This window comes from Saccostrea cucullata, unplaced genomic scaffold (genome assembly GCF_032062105.1).
Source record: "Saccostrea cucullata isolate Sc308-1 unplaced genomic scaffold, CSIRO_AGI_Scuc_v1 ctg382, whole genome shotgun sequence".
NCBI lineage: Eukaryota > Metazoa > Mollusca > Bivalvia > Ostreida > Ostreidae > Saccostrea > Saccostrea cuccullata.
In genome coordinates, this window is record NW_026925758.1 from 516,667 (window position 1) to 536,566 (window position 19,900).

The following is a 19,900-nucleotide window of genomic DNA, read 5'->3' on the forward strand; positions in this document are numbered from 1 at the left end:
ATGCGCAGCCCATTAAAAATGACTGTTTAATATTTCGTCAAATGCTACAAGACACTGCAAAAAAACCTATGAGATTATTTCATGCACTATTTTTGTCACAAGTAAATCATGCTAGTTGTTTGAAGCAAAATGGCAGGAAGAATAATTAAAAACGTCCCCAAAACAAATGGATATCTAGAGAGATTAGATAGGTAAGTTTAAAAACAAAAGAATTAAAATTATGTTGAATAGTTCCTCTAGAAGTTGCGTCTGTGAATTTTTGGTTACTTCATGTCATTTTATTTATTGTAGTACAGAAGGCTCTAAACTAGAGATAAATGAAAACTTCAGACAGGATCTGGAGGGGGATACGGGAGGAGAAACAGAGGGGGAGACCGCCGACCCGTATGTGTATTAGTATATATGGCACGCAAAATCCACAAATGAGCTAAACATAGTTTTGCAGTTGATAAACTAGGTTTATCGACTGTAAACTTTAGTTTACAAACCGTGAACCGTAGTTAACAATTCATTAACTATAGTTTTCATCTGTAAAACTATATTTAACGGTCGTTAACTATAGTTTACGAATGCTTATCTAAGTTTATTTGTCTGTAATAAAACTTTAACAATGGATTTTGTTGATAAACATAGATTCACGTCTGTAAACTATAATTTACAATCGTGAACTATCGTTAAGACTCCTTAATCATAATTCCACAAATCGTGAAATTATATTGATCAGATCGTTAACTATACTTAAGAGTCGTAAACCATAGTTTACAAATCGTGAAACTGTATTTATCAGATAATCTATGTCTTGCAATCGCAAATGAGTGTTTTCAGTGTTAAGTATAGTTTACGGTTCTAAAACATAGATTATCGCGTTAACTATGGTTTAACAGATGTAAAATATAGATTAATATAGATTAAAATATAGATTAATTGTTAACTGTAGTTTACAGTCCGTAAACTATAGTTTACATCCGATAATCTAGGTTTATCGACTGTTAAACTATGTTTAGCTCATTTTTGTGAATTGGCGTGCCATAAGTATATCTACAGTTACAGTGTATACAGCCCTCCATTTTCTGGTACATTGACATTGTATAATTATTTTCTGTGAAAAACTTTCCAAAGAATTCATTCTGAACATAGCCTTCCAGCAGGTACAAAAATATTTAACGTTTTTAAAACATTTCCAAATTGTTTTGAAAACATTTTTTAAAATAAAGTTTAAATAATGCGATTTTGTTTGTTTTTAAAATATCTTAGTAATGTATTTTAGCAACTGCATTGAAAATTTTTTTAAAGGGCACGATTTTTTTTTTATGTTATAATGACATACATGTATTTCTTTAAGATTAGTTTTTTTAACTTAAAAAAATCTCGTCGAGATATGACTACATGTATAACTTTTTGAAATGGGATTTAAAATGTTATAGTTAGAAGAAACAATGTTTTGAATTATTCTAAAATGTTCTGAAGAGCATGTTTTGAACAGAAGATAATATGAAGATATTAAAATCAGCAGAATTCTAAAGTGTTGATGTAAAAGAAACAGGATTGATGATCAAGTCCCTTGTTTTATTTATTCTCCGTAATTAACTATATTGATCTTTAAGGATACCGGAGGATGAGGATGTGCACGCCAAGTTTCAGGACTGGGACTCAGTTCTGGAGGAGATGGAGGTACACGGAGAGGAGGGTGGCCTACCTGACAATGATGGTCCAGGAATAACCAAAAACGATGATATAATCAGTGTCAGAGAAATGGAGGATAATTCCAAGAAAGAACCAGAAGACAATATGACACCGCAGACTAATATAGCAGAAGAAAAAGATCAGAATATAAGTTCACCCGTTGTTGTGTAAGTAACATTATCTAGCGACCATTGATTAATTATGAGAATGATACTTAACTGTGTTTAAACATTTAAGAATATCTTTTATACAGAGACATTTTTGTAACGAAGCACCTTTGTGACGACATCAGTTTAACGCTTCCATCAAGTCTTGCTGGTAAGCTCCAGCTATTTCAGGCCGTTCCTTGGACTACATCACAAAGATCTGCCATGCTACATCAAATAGATCTGGACTTCGTAGACAGGTTTGAGTCCGACATCTACTCTCTAGTGCCCACTGATGTGTTGATGAAGCTTCAGGATGTGGACATGGAGAGCGAAGACACGATCTGGAAGGATTATGACGTCTTCAATGTTCCTCAATCCTATTTGGATGATATCACGTTTAAAGTTTCTTTGAATAATTACAATCGAGAGTCCTCTTACAATCTCTGCGCCAAGATAAAGACAAAGAAAAAGTGGATTTCAATCGATGTAAAATATGATGAGGTAATATAGTCAATACAAATCTTTAACTATATCTCATATATTAGTATGTTTTCTATTTCACTAGGGTTTCCACTTTTGGCTCTCTCTTCTATACCACAGGCTGGGTATGTCGCTTTCAACTGCTGCAGTGTATACTCTGTTTGTATCATTGCTTCACCTAAGATTGAGAGATGCACCCTAACTCCTGAGGGCTACAGGTTTGTCCCAGAAGATGACGCCAGCCTCTACATTGACTTTCCAGCAGGAACAGTAAATAAAAACGAAGACATAAAAGTACAGGCAAGTCCATTTGTCGATCTTAAATATCAAAAATTAACTAGAACTGTCCAAACGGGACAAAATACCCCCGCTGGGTTTTTCAGAAGTGCTAAATCATGAATATTTTATGGATCTAAGAGAAGAGAGAAATGCTACAACATTTTTAGTGCAAATGTAATTGCTCATTATATTTTTTTATAAATGAAACGAAGGCGCAGCCTAATAAAAAAAAATAGACTAAACATACGGACCAGACACGAATTATGAACTTTTTCTGTCAGTGACCTTGAACTTGCATAAATGACACAAAGTCATGACACAACCTCAGGTCATAAGCAATGTTTGTGTGAAGTAGTAGATTCCAGTTTTTCCATAATAAAGAAAGACATGGACCAGACACAAATTATAAAATTTTTCTTCCATTGACCTTGAACTTCCTCAAATGACCTTGGGTCAAGGTCTTGACACACCCTTAGGTTATAAGCAATCTTTGTGTGAAATGAGAACCTACCAAGTTTATCCATAAGAAAGATATGGACCAGATATGAATTATGAAATTTGTTCTTCCCGTGACCTTGAACTTCCCTAAATGACCTTGACCCAAGGTCATGACACATCCTTAGGTAAGGAGGAATATTTGTGTGAAATGAGAACCTACCAAGTTTATCCATAAGAAAGATATGGACCGGACACGAATTATGAATTTGTTCTTCCCGTGACCTTGAACTTCCCCAGATGACCTTGGGTCAAGGTCATGACATACCCTTAGGTTATAAGCAATCTTTGTGTGAAATTAGAACCTACCAAGTTTATCCATAAGAAAGATATGGACCAGACATGAATTATGATATTTTTCTTCCAGTGACCTTGAACTTCCCCAAATGACCTTGGGTCAAGGTCATGACACATCTATAGGTCATGTGCAATCTTTGTGTGAAATTAGAACCTACCAAGTTTATCCGTAAGAAAGATATGGACCGGACACGTTTGCACAGACAGACGGACAGCTAGACAGACGGACAAGGTGATTCCTATTTACTAGTATCCACCCCGAAGTTTTGGGGGGGGGGGGTATAATTAGGATATATGACTAGATTGATTGCAAAGAATCTGTTTTTATAAAACTTTTATTGAGTGGTGACGTCCTTCTTTCAACAATCTTTTCTTTTTTACAGTTGATACCTGTAGCAAAAAGAGATATGAAAAGGCGTTTAGATGCACACCCAGAAATCTACGATATTTTAGCAATGTCCAAATGTATACTTGTTGACCACACCGTGGACAGATTTCAGAAGCAGATGGAAGTTCAGTTTACCATGGATAATGTCACATCTGTTGATCCTGAGGACCCTGACTTCGAGCTTGCTTTCTTCTACTGGGAAAATGGCATTGCCAAGAGAGCAACTGGAAAAAATATTAAGAGGAAGAATGGAACTTTTTTAGTAGACGTTGACCATTTCAGCGGGTATTCTTCCTAGTTATAAAATATATGATCATAATGATGAAACACATTTTACAGAAAGAATAAATTGCAAAATTTAATTAACATTCTTAATCGAAAAATTACTTACCTTTTGCTTTTTGCTGTCTTTAAAGTGTATCCTGTGCACTCGTCAGAAGGAATGCCAAAATGTCCCCGTTGGAACCTTACCTTGTCTACGGAATGATCCATACATGTACCTTGCTCATCTTTATTAAAAGACGGAAAGAAGATATGTTATCTTTATGGTGCGAATGTGCCAAACGTGAAATGGCGAGAACTGTTGCGGAGAAAAGAATCAAAGACCACGATTTAGAAGAAATTGACTGTAGTCATTCAAAAGATATATTTGTGAGAGAAGGTCAAAGGATTCGAATTGATGTCAATGGATCAGTCCAGTTCGTTCGTGAAATTCCCAAGTCATTTTATTTATTGACTTTCATTCCTGTAGCAGAAGACAACCATATCTATTTTCCTCTCCAAAAGAATGTCCGAATGGGTTCTGTTCCTTACGCTGTTATCAACTTCTCCGCAGACAACCAAAAGAAGCAGCTTCTTCACAGCGTTCACTTCGATCCTTGGGTGAAAAGTGCATCAGCCCTGAAGAAGTATTACACTGACATTGCCATTTATAATCGACCAAACACATCAAGGACAGCCCACACTGATCCTGGACCATCCAAAACGCCGAGAAGTCCAAGGAAAGTTCGCTTACAGGTCAACAATGGGTTAAACACGGCTGCGCAGTGCGTACGAGGTACATTATGTATCCAATTTAAATTCTTTTCTTATCTTTAAACGAATTATAGGTATTACTGATGATTTTGATATTTTTTTCAACAGATTGGTTTGACAATGAAAAGAATTTGCTTGCGATTGCCAATCAGATTCCTGTGAATAAGTTGGTTCCATTTGGAATCCATCTCTGCATTAGATCGGAGGATATCAACAGATTAAAGAAAGAGTACAAAGAAAATGACGAGGAACTTCAGTTTTTCTTTATTAAGTTTTGGGCGAGGCGAGTGAAATCTTACCTGAAACCAGAGGCGAGGCTGGAACAGCTTACAAAGGCCATGAGTAGTATTGGTCTGCAGAAACAGGCCGAGATCGTCAAGAAGGTTTTCAAAAATAAAGAAGATTTGGATTGTGATCATTTTAATGACCACAAAGGAAGCGACAAGTAATACAGGTTTAATATATAACATGTACACTGATTTTTATCATATTTATTTTTCTTACTCCATGAAGATTTACTTATGTTTGTTTATGTATACATGTATATATAATTTTTCTCTTTTGCTTGTTCACTTGGTTTTTCAATCTAATTAGTTTGCCTCGAAATACTACGTACTCCTGAAATTACACTGTAGATTCATTTAACTGCATAAGTATATAGAGAACATTTAGAGAAAGGATAGAGTTACTTTTTAAAAAAAATTACTGAAATTGGTTATTTCGTTACGCCACGTTATAGTACGCTGCACCTTAAAACATGTTTACCATTTCTGAGTGAAACTGTCCAAGGAAGGCGTTATATCCCGTCATGTTCATTTATTGATATGACAATATGAAGCAATAAACTGAATCTAATGTCCCAGTAAATAATTTAGTAAGCTTAGATTTATGGAATTTTACTTTTTAAGGTCATAGGCAACGTAGTTTGAACTTTTTTGGGTTCTCCCCTGGAGTTGAAGAGTTCCACTAAATGAAGGACCTGTGTGCAGTATTTTTAATGTCTATAAATGGATTTGTACACCTCTTCTAAAACAATTTTCGAAGAAAAAAATTTGAAATTTATGTTTTATAATTTTTGTACATTTTTATTTGAATAATGCAAAAATTTTCAAAATTCGATATCTTTTCAAAACCTCTGGTAAGGCATGCTGATGTTTTGTCTATGAACATGAAATTATATTATAAGTTTAAATTTGGAATATCTTGGAAATCTATCAGTAGGTAAGGTACGTTGCGTATGTCCTTAAAAACTACAATGAACAGTGACTGCGTTTTGAACATTTTGCAATGTATGGCATATGGTGCATGTATATAATACTACTTCAAAATTTTTAAATACATTGATTAAATTTATAAATAAGTAAATAACATGTTATATAGATGTATGTCTCATGTTTTATTATTGTTTGCAGGTTTATTCAAGCGTAATGTCATCTTCATTAGAAAATCTTTACTGACGACAAGAGGTCTACCAATTTTTGCATACTTTTTCCTTTTTTAAAAAAAATTGACTGTTGCATTAAAATCATCCTGAAGAAGCCAGAGTGAGTGACAGTCTTCCACAACCTTCTTCTTAATTTACCGCTCTTCTTTTGACTTTCCTTCACTAAGGCATTCATGTGACGTATTATTCTATAATTATTATATCCCCGCTTGAAAAGCGGGAGGGTATACAATAATCGGTATGTCCGTCTGTCTGTCTGTACGTGCGTCCGTCTCTACCTCTGTCTGCTACGCTTTGGGGTACCCATCTCTTATCCGCAACTTCTCTTATACCGCCGAGTGAAATTTAAGGAAACTTTCACAGAATCTTTATTACATATTGCCATTGTGCACCTCCTATTTTACTTTTTGATCCAACACATATTTTGAGTTTCCCGACCACAGCAAAACACGGACTTTGCCATTATAACCATATGGGAGGCGGGGGTATCATGCATTTATTGAGCTCATTGCTCACAATACTTCGAGTTTCTATTAAATATACTACGAGTAATTCAATATATAGTAAAGTTTCTAACGTCAAGGAGTGGGCCATAGTAACAGGTATCAAAAGTCTATGGTTTAAGTCAATCATTTACTCTGTATCTGATGCAACACCGCCCGGGTGATTTCACAGTGTAATGAATATCGTAACAGTAGAAATAACATTATGTGTAAGATGGCAACTAGGATTGTAAAAGAATAGGGAAAAAACTGCAGTTCATGGAAGGCTTAAAGGGACATAAACACAGTTCCAACTGAATTTTTCAAACCAATTTTAATGTTTACAATTCCAGACTAAAGCATCATCTAATGATCAGCAAAAATTTGAACATAATTTGTTGATTAACAAACGAGATACAGAACTTAAAGTTCTTCATAATGTAAATAAGGCTCGTGTCTTGTTTTTGTTGACATATAAAGAATATCATATTTATAACAAAATGAAATTCACCAAATCAATAGAAGCAGTCTAATCGTATTTAGAATTGATTTCTTTATTGAAATCTGCTTTGAACAAACATGTTTTAGTATATTAACCTATGTAAACAAAAACAAGACACGGACCCTGTTTACGTAACAAAGGTTTTGGAGCTTTAAATCTTTCTTGTGTATCTCGACAACTGAATCACAAATTTTTGATGATCATTAGAAAGACCTAAGTTAAATATTTCTAAAAAATGGAAAACAAATTTGAAAATTTTTACCTGAAACTGCGTCAATGTCCCCTCAATAGACGTACGTTAAGATGATCTGAAATGAGTATCGACATGTAAAATCATCTAGAAGACGAGTAACATTTTTATGGTGACGTGTTAGGAATATCCTTACGATGCACTTCTTTTTAGAAAACAATTTGAAAATAATCAAAATAAACAATCATATTTTAAGGCATTATATTCAAAACAGACAAAGGTTTTTATGTGTATGACATTTTGTCGATGATATTAAAGAATTAACGGTTTTTACGACTTTACGTTTGAACCAACCCTTGCACATTGTTGCGTCTTTCAAAGGTCTGAAAACATTTTTGATTTAAAATAATTTTCACTGTTAAAATGATTAAAATATAAGAAGAAAGAAATAAAAACCACATTAATAATTTTATGAAAAGTATTTTATTGACAATGTACGAGGGTTGTCCCGTAAAATCGTGGACAAGTTGTCTAGTGTAAAAAATAAACATCACTGCGTTCTGAAATTTTCACTATTATTTAGAACATATTTTAGTAATATACACAGCAAATTTCAGATAAATATATGCATAAATAAACAAATTATGTGATTTTATGCCATGTATTGTATCACCTTACGGCGCATGGAGTATAACGTCAAAGTGTCTAAAACAGTGTCATGTTTTATCTTTGCTGAAAATGAAGTTGGATGAGTCCGACTTAAATTTAGGAATTTCATTGATACACATTCTTTAGTCTCCATAAACAATCGAAGAACCATTTGGCACCCTCATGCGATCTTCTGAAGATTTATTTGTAAGTTAGGGACAATATTCTCACCATCATTCAACTAATAGAAAATCTCATATCGGCGGTCTACTGTGACAGCGTGCTTTTAGGAGTTTGTCCGTATGTTTTGTACTCCCCAGGGACTCGATCAAATAAGACTTCGCTAAGAAAACTCCTATTTCATTTGTATACTTAAGATATGGTGATAATTTTATAATCTTTTTTCTTCTATGGTCATTTCAAGTCTCTAAAGGTGTCATTACAACATCGAATTAAAACGGAACTGCTCTCCGGTGCGCCGTAACGTCATAAAACGTCTCCATTTTTCGTGTGTTGTGTTTATCACTTTCCCATTTCGAATGCTCGAGAAACTGCCAAAAATTAACCAAATGCCTTAAAATTTTTACGAAGACTACAAAATTGATTGTGGAATTGAATTAGGATAAATTTAATTCAAATCTTATGTATTTAAAACTTTTATTTTGAATTCAAACTAGTGTATTCTTTAATAAAACCTTGGTTTTTTGTCCGTGCGCCGTAGGACAATATCCCGTGCACATTCAAGCATAATAAAATCTTTATTTTTGCCTATATTTTATCAAAAGAATTATCATGCACATAAATATGATAAATAAACATTTACTGAAATTTTCAGCTTAGTGCGCCCATTACTTTTCGAGAAAAACGTTTTGTCAACGATTTTATGGGACAACCCTCGTATATCCATGAATGAACAGCTGTTATATTCTAGCACCATTTCCCGATTTATCAAGGATATTTGTAAGCACCTGAATTCAGTTGTTCATGTTCTTGTCTATACTAAATAGGATTGAATATTTCTAACACAGTGTCCCTGTCGTCATACAGATCCCAAATTCATGATCACAGTTTTCTTAGAAAAATCAACTCTGTGTCCAAACGACTGGCTTCTGCGGGGCCTAGAACTCTTTAGTTTGTTCTGTGAACCAAGTCTCGAATATACTTCTTTGAGTCGATGCATACTTGATGTATCCGACAAAGCTCGTCTTATCTTAACGGAAAAAATATTTTCTTTTTCTTTAAAAATTGGACAATTTCGTTCCTTTGAGCCACTAAAAAATTGACAAAGCTTTTTAAATCTCGGTGTACTTTTTACAGCTGATAACACATGCACTGGCGCTTGTTCTATCGCTTTGTCAAGAGATGCAAGAATCTGATTCATCTCTTCTTCGGTCGATTCTTTCTCTGCTGTTCTTTTGAGTGATCTTTCTATCTTTTGAACATCTTCCTCCAATAAGGTTTTAGAGAAGTCCACATACATGCATACTGTAGCAGACAGTATATATGGAGTGTCTGGTATGTTAATACTAAGGACTGGTATTAATGGAATTTTTCTCTCAATTGTTTGTTTAAAAGTAAGGTTTAATCTTTCAACTAAGCCTGCTTTACTAAGAAATTCTTGGGATATGACGACCATTACATTTCTTGAATGAAGAGTTTATTGATCTTTCTAAGGAACAGTACACATTTTCTCCAACAATTGCGTAATCCTCTTCTTTCACGCAATGAATGTTTTTATTCTTTAACTCTGTTACAAGTTCGCAGACCCAGTTAGAAACCTCTTCCTCTTCTCCATGGGTCAGAATGAAAAGGTGTATTTCTTCCTTGAGAAATCTGGTCATGGTTCTCTTTAATATCTTCTAATTACCTGCAATAAAAACTTAACACTATATGACAGTGATACACGGTTTTAGAATGCATTTTCCAAGAAACAAAACAAAAAAAAACCCTCTCTTTTATCTTTTGATGAAATATATTGAGATAACAAACAGTATTGATGTTAAAAAGTCCATACAAATACGAAATAGGAGTTGAGCAAAGACAGACCTCCAAAACATCGGAGGTGGGATCAGGTGCCATAGAGGAGTGAGCATCCCCTGCCGACCGGTCACACCTACCATGTGATTCTTATCATGATTGGGAAATAACGGAAAAATCTGTCGTCAATTCAGTTTGTGACTTAACAATTAATATGAAAAACATCAGTCAGTATTTGCTGACAAGGTCATTGCATCGACCATCGAACTTAAGAAATGATAAGATGTATATGATTAATAAAGCATTTACTAGTAATTTGTCAAAAAGCGGATTTAAAAAAGACGTTTTTGGAAAAAAAGTCTTTTTTTTATCCTTGTCATCCCGATTGAAAAAAGAGATAAATCTTAATACACTTCCACTGGACATTATCTATATTAAATATTCAATACCAGAATTTGTCTACATCTTAAAGTGAAAGTAGATCAGGAAATGATTGTTTTTTTTTCTCTCGCACTAGTGTTTGTGAAGATCGTTATCAATTGTAATAATCAACACTCATGTGCACAGTTCATTTATCTATTAGTAGTTATTTTCTGGGGGGCAACCAAAATGCAATTCATAGCCATACTGCAAGGGAAATAAAGATTTGGCATATTTTAATAGACGCGGTAAATAAATATAAATACAGAATACCTTAATTTTATTCTCAGTAGTAGCATTGTAAATTAATTGCTTTCGCTCAAAACATCGAAACGTTGTTAAAAGGAAAGTAAACAGTTACGGAGTTTTTACTCATGAAATTGAAGGTTTTTTTTTTCCAATTATTTAAATGTAAAGTTAGGTATCCACAATTACCTGTCTGGAACATGTTGTTAGACATGTAACATGCGTTATTGTGTCCATGTTTCATTTTTTGCTGCTCTCCATCCGTTACGGCGCCATTATAAAATCTTAACATAAAAGGATAAAACGTACGCTCAACTAGGACCTCAGGTCCCCCGCAAATAGTTCGTCATTTTGCGTAGTAATAAAACATTTTAGGAACTCTTCAGACATTAAAGGCACAAAAGTAAATTCATCGATATCAATACGGAGACCTCAGGTCACCTTATATATTCATTGAATTTTATATGACAGTTTTCTTTGTCTTACTCAAAAATAATCATATTCATAACTTTTTACAGATCTTCTTTCTAATAAATATATATTTGCAGCAAAGTGAAAGTAATTATGAGGACCAGAGGTCACCTTATCTTATACATCAGTAGGGAGACCAGTAGTCACCTTATATTGTACATCATTAGAGGGATCATAGGTCACCTTAAATTTTAAATTAATAGGGGGGGGGGCAAAGGTAACCTTTTATTGCACATCATAAGAGGTAGCTGAGGATACCTTATATTGTGAATCATTTGGGGGAACAGAGGTCACATTATATTGAACATCAATAAGGAGACCAGAGGTCCCTTTATATTGTACATCAGTAGGGAGACCAGAGGTCACCTTATATAGTACATCTGTAGGGGGACCAGAGGTCACCTTATATTGTACTTCAGTAGTGGGGGGGCAGAGGTCACCTTATATTGTACATCAATAAGGAGACCAGAGGTCACCTTATATTGTTCATCAGTAGGGGGACCAGAGGACACCTTATATTGTACATCAGTATGAGGGACCAGAGGTCACCTTATATTGTACTTCAGTATGGGGACCAGAGGTCTTCTTATATTGTACATCAGTATGGGGGACCAGAGGTCACCTTATATTGTACATCAGTAGGGGGACCAGAGGTCCCCTTATATTGTTCATCAGTAGGGGGACCAGAGGACCAGAGGACACCTTATATTGTACATCAGTAGGGGGACCAGATGTCACCTTATATTGTACTTCAGTAGGGAACCAGAGGTCACCTTATATTATACATCAGTAGGGGAATCAGTAGTCACCTTATATTGTACATCATTAGAGGGATCATAGGTCACCTTGCATTTTAATTTAATAGGGGGCAAAGGTAACCTTTTATTGCACATCATAAGGGGGAGCTGAGGTTACCTTATATTGTGAATCATTAGGGGGACCAGAGGTCACCTTATATTGAACATCAATAAGGAGACCAGAGGTCCCCTATATTGTACATCAGTAGGGGGACCAGAGGACACCTAATATGACACGTGAGATCTAGAGGGGGACCAGTGGGCAGGTTATATTGTACTTCAGTAGGGGACATCAGTAGGGGGACCAGAGGTCACCTTATATTGTACATCAAAATAAGGAGACCAGAGGTCCACTTACATTGTTCATCAGTAGGGGGACCAGAGGACACCTTATATTGTACATCAGTAGGGGGACCAGAGGTCACCTTATATTGTACATCAGTAGGGTCACCTTATATTGTAGGGGGATCAGAGGTTACCTTATATTGTACATCAGTAGGGGGACCAGAGGTAACCTTATATTATACATCAATAAGGAGACCAGAGGTCCCCTTATATTGTTCATCAGTAGGGGGACCAGAGGACACCTTATATTGTACATCAGTAGGGGGATCAGATGTTACCTTATATTGTACATCAGTAGGGGGACCAGAGGTAACCTTATATTATACATCAGTAGGGGACCAGAACATCAATAAGGTCCCCTTATAGTAGTCACCTTATATTGTACATCATTAGGGGGACCAGAGGTCACCTTATATTGTACATCAGGTCCCCTTATATTGGACATCAGTAGGGGGACCAGAGGTCACCTTATATTGTACATCATTAGGGGGACCAGGAGTCACTTTATATTGTACATCATTTGGGGGACAAGATGTTATCTTATATTGTACATCAGTTGGGGGACCAGTGGTCACCTTATATTGTACATCAATAAGACAACCAGAGGTCACATTATATTGTAAATCAGAAGTGGACCAGATGACACCTTATATTGTACATCAGTAGGGGGACCAGAGGTCACCTTATATTGTACATCAGTAGGGGGACTAGATGTCACCTTATACGAGGACTGTTCAATAAATAATGTCCTCGGTGCTCGAAAAGAAACAAAAGACCCTTTTTCAAAAATTTAGTTATAAACATTTAACCTAATATTATCTTTTAATTTAAACACATGTCCGTAACATTTGTTATCCAACTGTTGATTGTTTTAGAAATCATTTTTGGGTATGACCCTTTGTATACTGGATTATGGCAGATCCTTTGATTTCCTGGACTTGTTTCTTCCTTTTGAAAGGCGTTGTTTTTTTTTCAAGTTTGGAAACTTGGAAACAAGCCAAAAGGCGAAAAGATCTGGCGAATATTGTTAATGTGAAAGAACATTAACTTTCTGTTTATCCCCAAGACTCCTTTACTCCTCGGGGCGTGCGGGTTTGGACGCTGTCATGAAAAAATCTAATGTAGTGGATTCCTGATTCTCATTAACTTTTTGAAATTTGGCAAAAAAAAAATGCTTTCTAGATTCTTCCAGAAATTAAACTGCCTCCCCGAATAAGAATTTGAACAACAAGACCACTAATATTTAAGAAAATTACATATAAATCTGTCTTTGTGTTCCTGCCATTCTTTGCTCTTCTCAGACCTTTGCTGTTTTTGTCAAGTACATCTTATTGTAAATTTTGTCTTGAGGATTTTAAGCAATAGATTCAACTTTCATTATCTGTTTGAAATTCAAACAATTAACTACAATTACTGATATTTTTAATAATTGTTTAGATATTCTTACACGCAGTCGTTTTCACTCATTTTTTAAAACATAGGGTGACTTTTGAGTACTAAGCTTCTTTTTTTTTTTTACTGTCAAACGTTTCTTTAAAACAGTGTGAACTACTCCCGAAATGGTGTCTATCAAATTTGCTATGTGTCATATAGTCAAGCATACACCATCAATTATTATTTGTTGAAATTTGGCAAACAGTTGATTTTTTGATTGTGTACTGCTTAACGTCCCTCTCCTGAATATTTCACTGATATGGAGACTTTTTCACCATTGCCGGTGAAGGGCTGCAAATTTAGGCCTATGATTCGGCTCTTACGGCCTTTGAGCAGGGAGGGATCTTTATCGTGCCACACCTGCTGTGACACGGGCCTCGGTTTATACGGTCTCATCCGAATTGAAGGACTGCCCCATTTAGTCGCCTTTTACGACAAGGAAGGGGGTACTGAGGACCTATTCTAACCCGGATAAACACGGGGCTGGCAAACAGTACATTAGTTGTTTAATTTTTTTTTGTTTGCAAGTACGGTATCCATTTTTGATGCCCATTATAATTTTTTATCATTGACATCCATCTGCTCAATTGTCTACGAAAAAGACATTGATTGCTGTAAATTTTACATATTTCAGTGAGTATTTCTTTGGGATTCTTAACAAGTTTTACAGCAGCTTTAATGGACGGTTTAATTTCACTCTAGTTTACTGATTCTTTTCCATTGCATTCATTTTTTATGCAGTGTCTTGAATACCCTTGTTTTCCAGCTTCTTGCGATGAAACAATGTGATGAAATGTGGTCACATAAACTGTTATAAATTCATTAAAGATTCAGTAATGAGAGAAAGTCAAGCTTAATGCCATATGATATCTGTATCGTATGTCATAGAATTCAGGACATTCAGGGGAACGACAAAGAAGAAACCGGAAGAAACTTTATATTTATATCAATAAGAAGACCAGATGTAAGTCAACAGGGAGACAAGAAGACATCTAATATTTTGCATAAATATTTTATAAATATAAAAGCACTGTTTTGTTCCCCTACGCTCTATATAGGTATTAAGTAGCCAAACAAAGCATGCTAAGTATATAGTTACGATGATCAATGGTGCTTTTTTTTCAAAATTGCGAATTTCATGGCCTCTGGTTCAAAGCGCGAACCAAATTCAATTGTTTTAAAGTTTTTACATGATGTTCAGATGACCTATAAGACCCATAGGCCTCTTGTCGTGTTCTTATAAGAGAACCTCTAGTATCCCCTTAATATGCATTTTATCTGCAACCTCTGGTCCGCCCTTATTTTCTTTTGAGATGTCTCTTGGTTAAGACGGGTCTAGAATCGTTGATGTCTTATCCCTGCATTCATATAAATTTTATCTTATGTCTGGTTTCCTTTAAAATGTACAACAATGGGGACCACTGGTTTCCCTATTTATTTACAAACAAGGTGACCTCTGGCCCCCCTTGTGTTGTTTCCCCTTATGATGTACAATATAATCTGACGTCTGGTCTTGTACAGTATTAGGTGACCACTGGTCCCCTTTCTGTTGTACAATATAAAGATGACTTTTAGTCTCCATAATGAAATAAAATATATAGTGATCTTTGGTTAACCTACTGATGTACAATATTAGGTTACCTCTGGTCCATCTAGTGAAGAACGTTGAAACTGACCTGAAAGCTCTGCCACCCTAAGGATGTACAATATAAGGTGACCTCTGGTCTCCCTACTGATGTACAATATAAAATATCCTCTGGTCTTCCTACTGATGTACAATATAAGATTACCTTTGGTCCCCCCCACTGATGTAAAGTGCAATATAAGGTGTCCCCTGGTCCTCCTACATACTGATGTACAATATAAAGTGACCTCTGGTCCCCCTACATATGTACAATATAAGGTGTCCTCTGGTCCCCCTACATATGTACAATATAAGGTGACCTCTGGTCCCCCTACAGATGTACAATATAAAGTGTCCTCTGGTCCCCCTACAGATGTACATATATAATTTTATTTTATCCTCTGGTCCCCCTAAAGATGTACAGTATAAGGTGACCTCTGATCCAGCTACTGATGTACAATATATGGTGACCCGTGGTCCCCCTTCTGATGTACAATATATGGTGACCCCTGGTCCCCCTACTGATGTAGACTATATAAGGTGTCCTCTCATCCCCCTACTGATGTACAATATAAGGTGGTCCCTGGTCTCCCTACTGATGTACAATATAAAGTTATCCCCTGGTCCCCCTACTGATGTACAATATAAGGTGACCCCTGGTCCCCCTACTGATGAACAATATAAGGTGTCCTCTGGTCCCCCTACTGATGTACAATGTAAGGTGACTTCTGGGTCCCTTCTGATGTACAATATAAGGTGACCCTTGGTCCCCCTACTGATGTACATTATATGAAAATCCTCTGGTCCCCCTACAGATGTACAATATAAGGTGACCTCTGGTCCCCCTACTGATGTCCCCTACAGATGTACAATATAAGGTGACCTCTGGTCCCCCTACTGATGTCCCCTACAGATGTACAATATATGGTGACCTCTGGTCCCGCTTCTGATTTACAATATAAGGTGACCTCTGGTCTCCCTATCGATGTTCAATATTAGGTGTCCTCTGGTTACCCTACTGATATACAATAAAAGGTGACCTCTGGTTACCCTACTGATATACAATATAAGGTGACCTCTGGTCCCCCTACTGATTCACAATATAAGGTGACCCCTGGTCCCCCTACTGATGTATAATATAAGGTGTCCTCTGGTCCCCCTTTAGATGTACAATATAAAGTGTCCTCTGGTCCCCCTAAAGATGTACAGTATAAGGTGACCTCTGATCCAGCTACTGATGTACAATATATGGTGACCCCTGGTCCCCCTTAGATGTACAATATATGGTAACCCCGGGTCCCCCTACTGATGTACAACATAAGGTGACCTCTGATCCCCCTACTGCTTCACAATATAAGGTGACCCCTGGTCCCCCTACTGATGTATAATATAAGGTGTCCTCTGGTCCCCCTTTAGATGTACAATATAAGGTGACCCCTGGTCTCCCTACTGATGTATTACATGAGGTGTCCTCTCGTCCCCCTACAGATGTACAATATAAGGTGACCTCTGGTCCCCCTACTGATGTCCCCTACAGATGTACAATATAAGGTGACCTCTGGTCCCCCTACTGATGTCCCCTACAGATGTACAATATATGGTGACCTCTGGTCCCGCTTCTGATTTACAATATAAGGTGACCTCTGGTCTCCCTATTGATGTTCAATATTAGGTGTCCTCTGGTTACCCTACTGATATACAATATAAGGTGTCCTCTGGTCCCCCTACAGATGTACAATATATGGTGACCTCTGGTCCCCCTACAGATGTACAATATAAGGTGACCCCTGGTCTCCCTGCTGATGTACAATATAAGGTGACCCCTGGTCCCTTTACTGATGTACAATATACGGTTATCTCTGGTCCTCCTACTGATGTACAATATAAGGTGTCCACTGGTCCCCCAGAGATGTACAATATAAGGTGACCTCTGGTCTTCCTACCGATATACAATTTAAGTTGGTATCTGGTCCCCCATATGATGTAGAACAGAAGATGACATCTGGTCTCCCTTTTGATGTACAATATAAGGTGACCTATGGTCGCCCTAAAGATGTACAATATAAAGTGACCTCTGGTCTTATTAACTGTTTGTTACCTCTGGTATCTGCATAAAGACTATGGGAACAGGCGGAAGTCTTATTTTGTAAATCAATAAGGATTGCATTCTTCACAAATTATAGTATATGAATGAGACAAAGGTAATCTTATGTTGTACATTATTACGATGTGGCTGAAAGTTTTAAGTAGGCAATAATTTGCTATCACCATAACTTTAAAAATGCATTAATTGTTATTTACTTTTTGGATACATAAACTGTATTTGAAGACAAGTAAGTTGACTAATCCTCAAAATTCCAATTACATACATTAGAGAATTTGGAGAAATTGTGCACTTTTTTTCCTTGTCAAAAAATTAGGGTCGCAACTTTCTTTGGAGAGGATTTGAAAAATAATTCTACACATACCATATCTCTAATTTACTAGTATGTAATTGGAATTTTGAGGATTAGTCAACTTACTTGTCTTCAAATACAGTTTATGTATCCAAAAAGTAAATAATAATTAATGCATTTTTAAAGTTTTATTTCTCTTTTTTTTAATTTAGTTTTGATTGATTTATGAATTTGATATGTTAATTTCAAGGAAAGGGGAGGAGAACTCCATGCAGCCCCAAACTTCGCAATTTACAGGGGGTACATCTTCCTTGTAAGATAAATAAAATCATGACCTCATAAGGGAGACAAAGGAAACATTAAATAATTTATTAAACAAATAATTATTCCATTATATTAAAGGATTGGTGAAAAGTCCTAGCTAAATGAAGAGGTAGGGGGTGGTAGGGTTCATGATCTTCATCCTCCCCCTGCTTGTTCGAGATCTGCGAATGCAGAGACTGGGCGTCGTTTACTCTGAGTCGCTTACTATTAGTAAGGAGATCAGAGGTTAGGCACTTTGTTATATAGATACTATAACCTTACATTAATAATAAAATCTGAGGGGAGACCACAGGTCAATAAACTCCATTGGATTGTCAGTCAATAGGTTACAAAAATAAATAAATAACTAAATAAATAAAATAATAAATAAATAAAATAAAATTAATGAATTAATGATATAAAAAATAATAAATAAATAATGTGGGAAACGATGACATTTCAACAAACTTGTCAGGAAATAGGAATTCCAGTTAACGCAGATTAAGATGGAAAGCCCACCCACTTATTTAGAATAAATAAATAAATTCCATGGATTCCGTAGAGTCTGAGAAACTACCTAAACATTTTAACAAAAGAATAGTAAATAACAAAGTTCTGCAGATAAAAAAAAATAATAACATATTATAATACATTTAACCAGGACAGGAACAAAAATAAATTCAGGAAATAAAAAATTCCAATGAAATCAGTTTAAAATTTGTAGGCATTTAACATAAAATAGATAAATGAATACATAAGTTTTAAGGATTCCCTAGTGTGTTAGAAACTACATGTACCTAAACACTTACAAACTTGTCAGGAAATATAAATCTCAATTAATTCAGGTTAAAATTGAAGGCCCAACTACTAATTTAACATTTCTTGTTCTAGTTAAAAATTGGAAGTTCAAGTTCAAGTTATTCACTCAAACCGTATAAATGCTACATGAGGTTCAACAATATATGTACAATATATACAAAAAATAATATACAAGATACAAGTGAAATGGCGGAATTAATTTTCGTACGAGTAACAACATATAATTATGCCAAAACATATTCACCCCAGAGCATTTTGTAAAGAGTGAAAATTTGTTTGGCTGATTATTGGCATTTTCAAATGCAGTATCGTTCAATGCTGTGGCATTAGTAATTTAATTTTGTTAAACAGTAAAGTTTTATCAGAAAGTGTGGCATGTAGCTGAAGATTTCACAATGCAGCTTTAACCCATAATTTAAAAAAAAAAAAAAAAAAAAAAAAAAAAAACGTTATGTTTATAATATAATAATAGACAAATGGCTAATTAGATATAAATAAATAAATAATTAATAAATAGATTAAATAGATCTAATTAAAATAAATAGTCAAATAAATATAATAATAAAAATGCAAAAGCATAATTATACATGTATATATATCTTCCACATCTTGTCAAATCAAGAAAAATCTTCGTTATTTAAAATACTTCACAGGTATTTGTCAATTAGACCCTACTTTCCATGTTCAGTTTTTGATTATTTGGTGTGAAGCCTTCTTATCATTCCATTAATTTAATGCTACAGAAATTTATTTTATTTCTTGGGTTTGACACTAAAACATTTAAGGGTAATACTCTTAGAATTGGGGGTGCTACACATTGAATTCATCAGGCTTGTCTGAAGATTATATAAATATTAAAGAAAAAGGGAAGTCCATGCATTTCAGACTTTCATTCAATTTTAGTCAGACACAGTCTCACTTGACAACACCTTTTACTGTTTTTAAATTTATTCTAAGTTTGCAGGCACTTAATTCTGTCATTGTATGTGTTATTGC

At 35.4% G+C, this 19,900-nt stretch overlaps 2 protein-coding genes and 1 long non-coding RNA gene across 3 annotated transcripts in view; 1 reads left to right on the forward strand and 2 right to left on the reverse strand.

Moving 5' to 3' along the window:
- LOC134269766 (inactive rhomboid protein 1-like) overlaps nt 1-19,900 on the reverse strand; it is a 228,453-nt gene that overhangs the window by 123,425 nt on the left and 85,128 nt on the right. The gene's annotated exons all lie outside the window — the stretch shown is intronic.
- LOC134269727 (uncharacterized) lies at nt 4,307-5,264 on the forward strand. The gene is made up of 2 exons (XM_062751931.1): nt 4,307-4,828; nt 4,915-5,264. Exons 1-2 carry the CDS (start codon nt 4,342-4,344, stop codon nt 5,253-5,255), a joined length of 828 nt encoding a protein of 275 aa, XP_062607915.1. The 5' UTR covers nt 4,307-4,341; the 3' UTR covers nt 5,256-5,264.
- LOC134269728 (uncharacterized) lies at nt 9,109-10,987 on the reverse strand. The gene is made up of 2 exons (XR_009992630.1): nt 10,905-10,987; nt 9,109-9,939 (listed from the first exon to the last, which is right to left on the reverse strand). It is a non-coding gene; the product is annotated as an uncharacterized LOC134269728 (long non-coding RNA).

What these genes read in the sequence shown, in the direction of transcription:
- LOC134269727 (XM_062751931.1), top strand. Translation starts at nt 4,342, where the DNA reads ATGGCGAGAACTGTTGCGGAGAAAAGAATCAAAGACCACGATTTAGAA. An exon ending in GGCTGCGCAGTGCGTACGAG is followed by an intron (nt 4,829 to 4,914) that starts GTACATTATGTA and finishes TTTTTTCAACAG; the next exon opens with ATTGGTTTGACAATGAAAAG.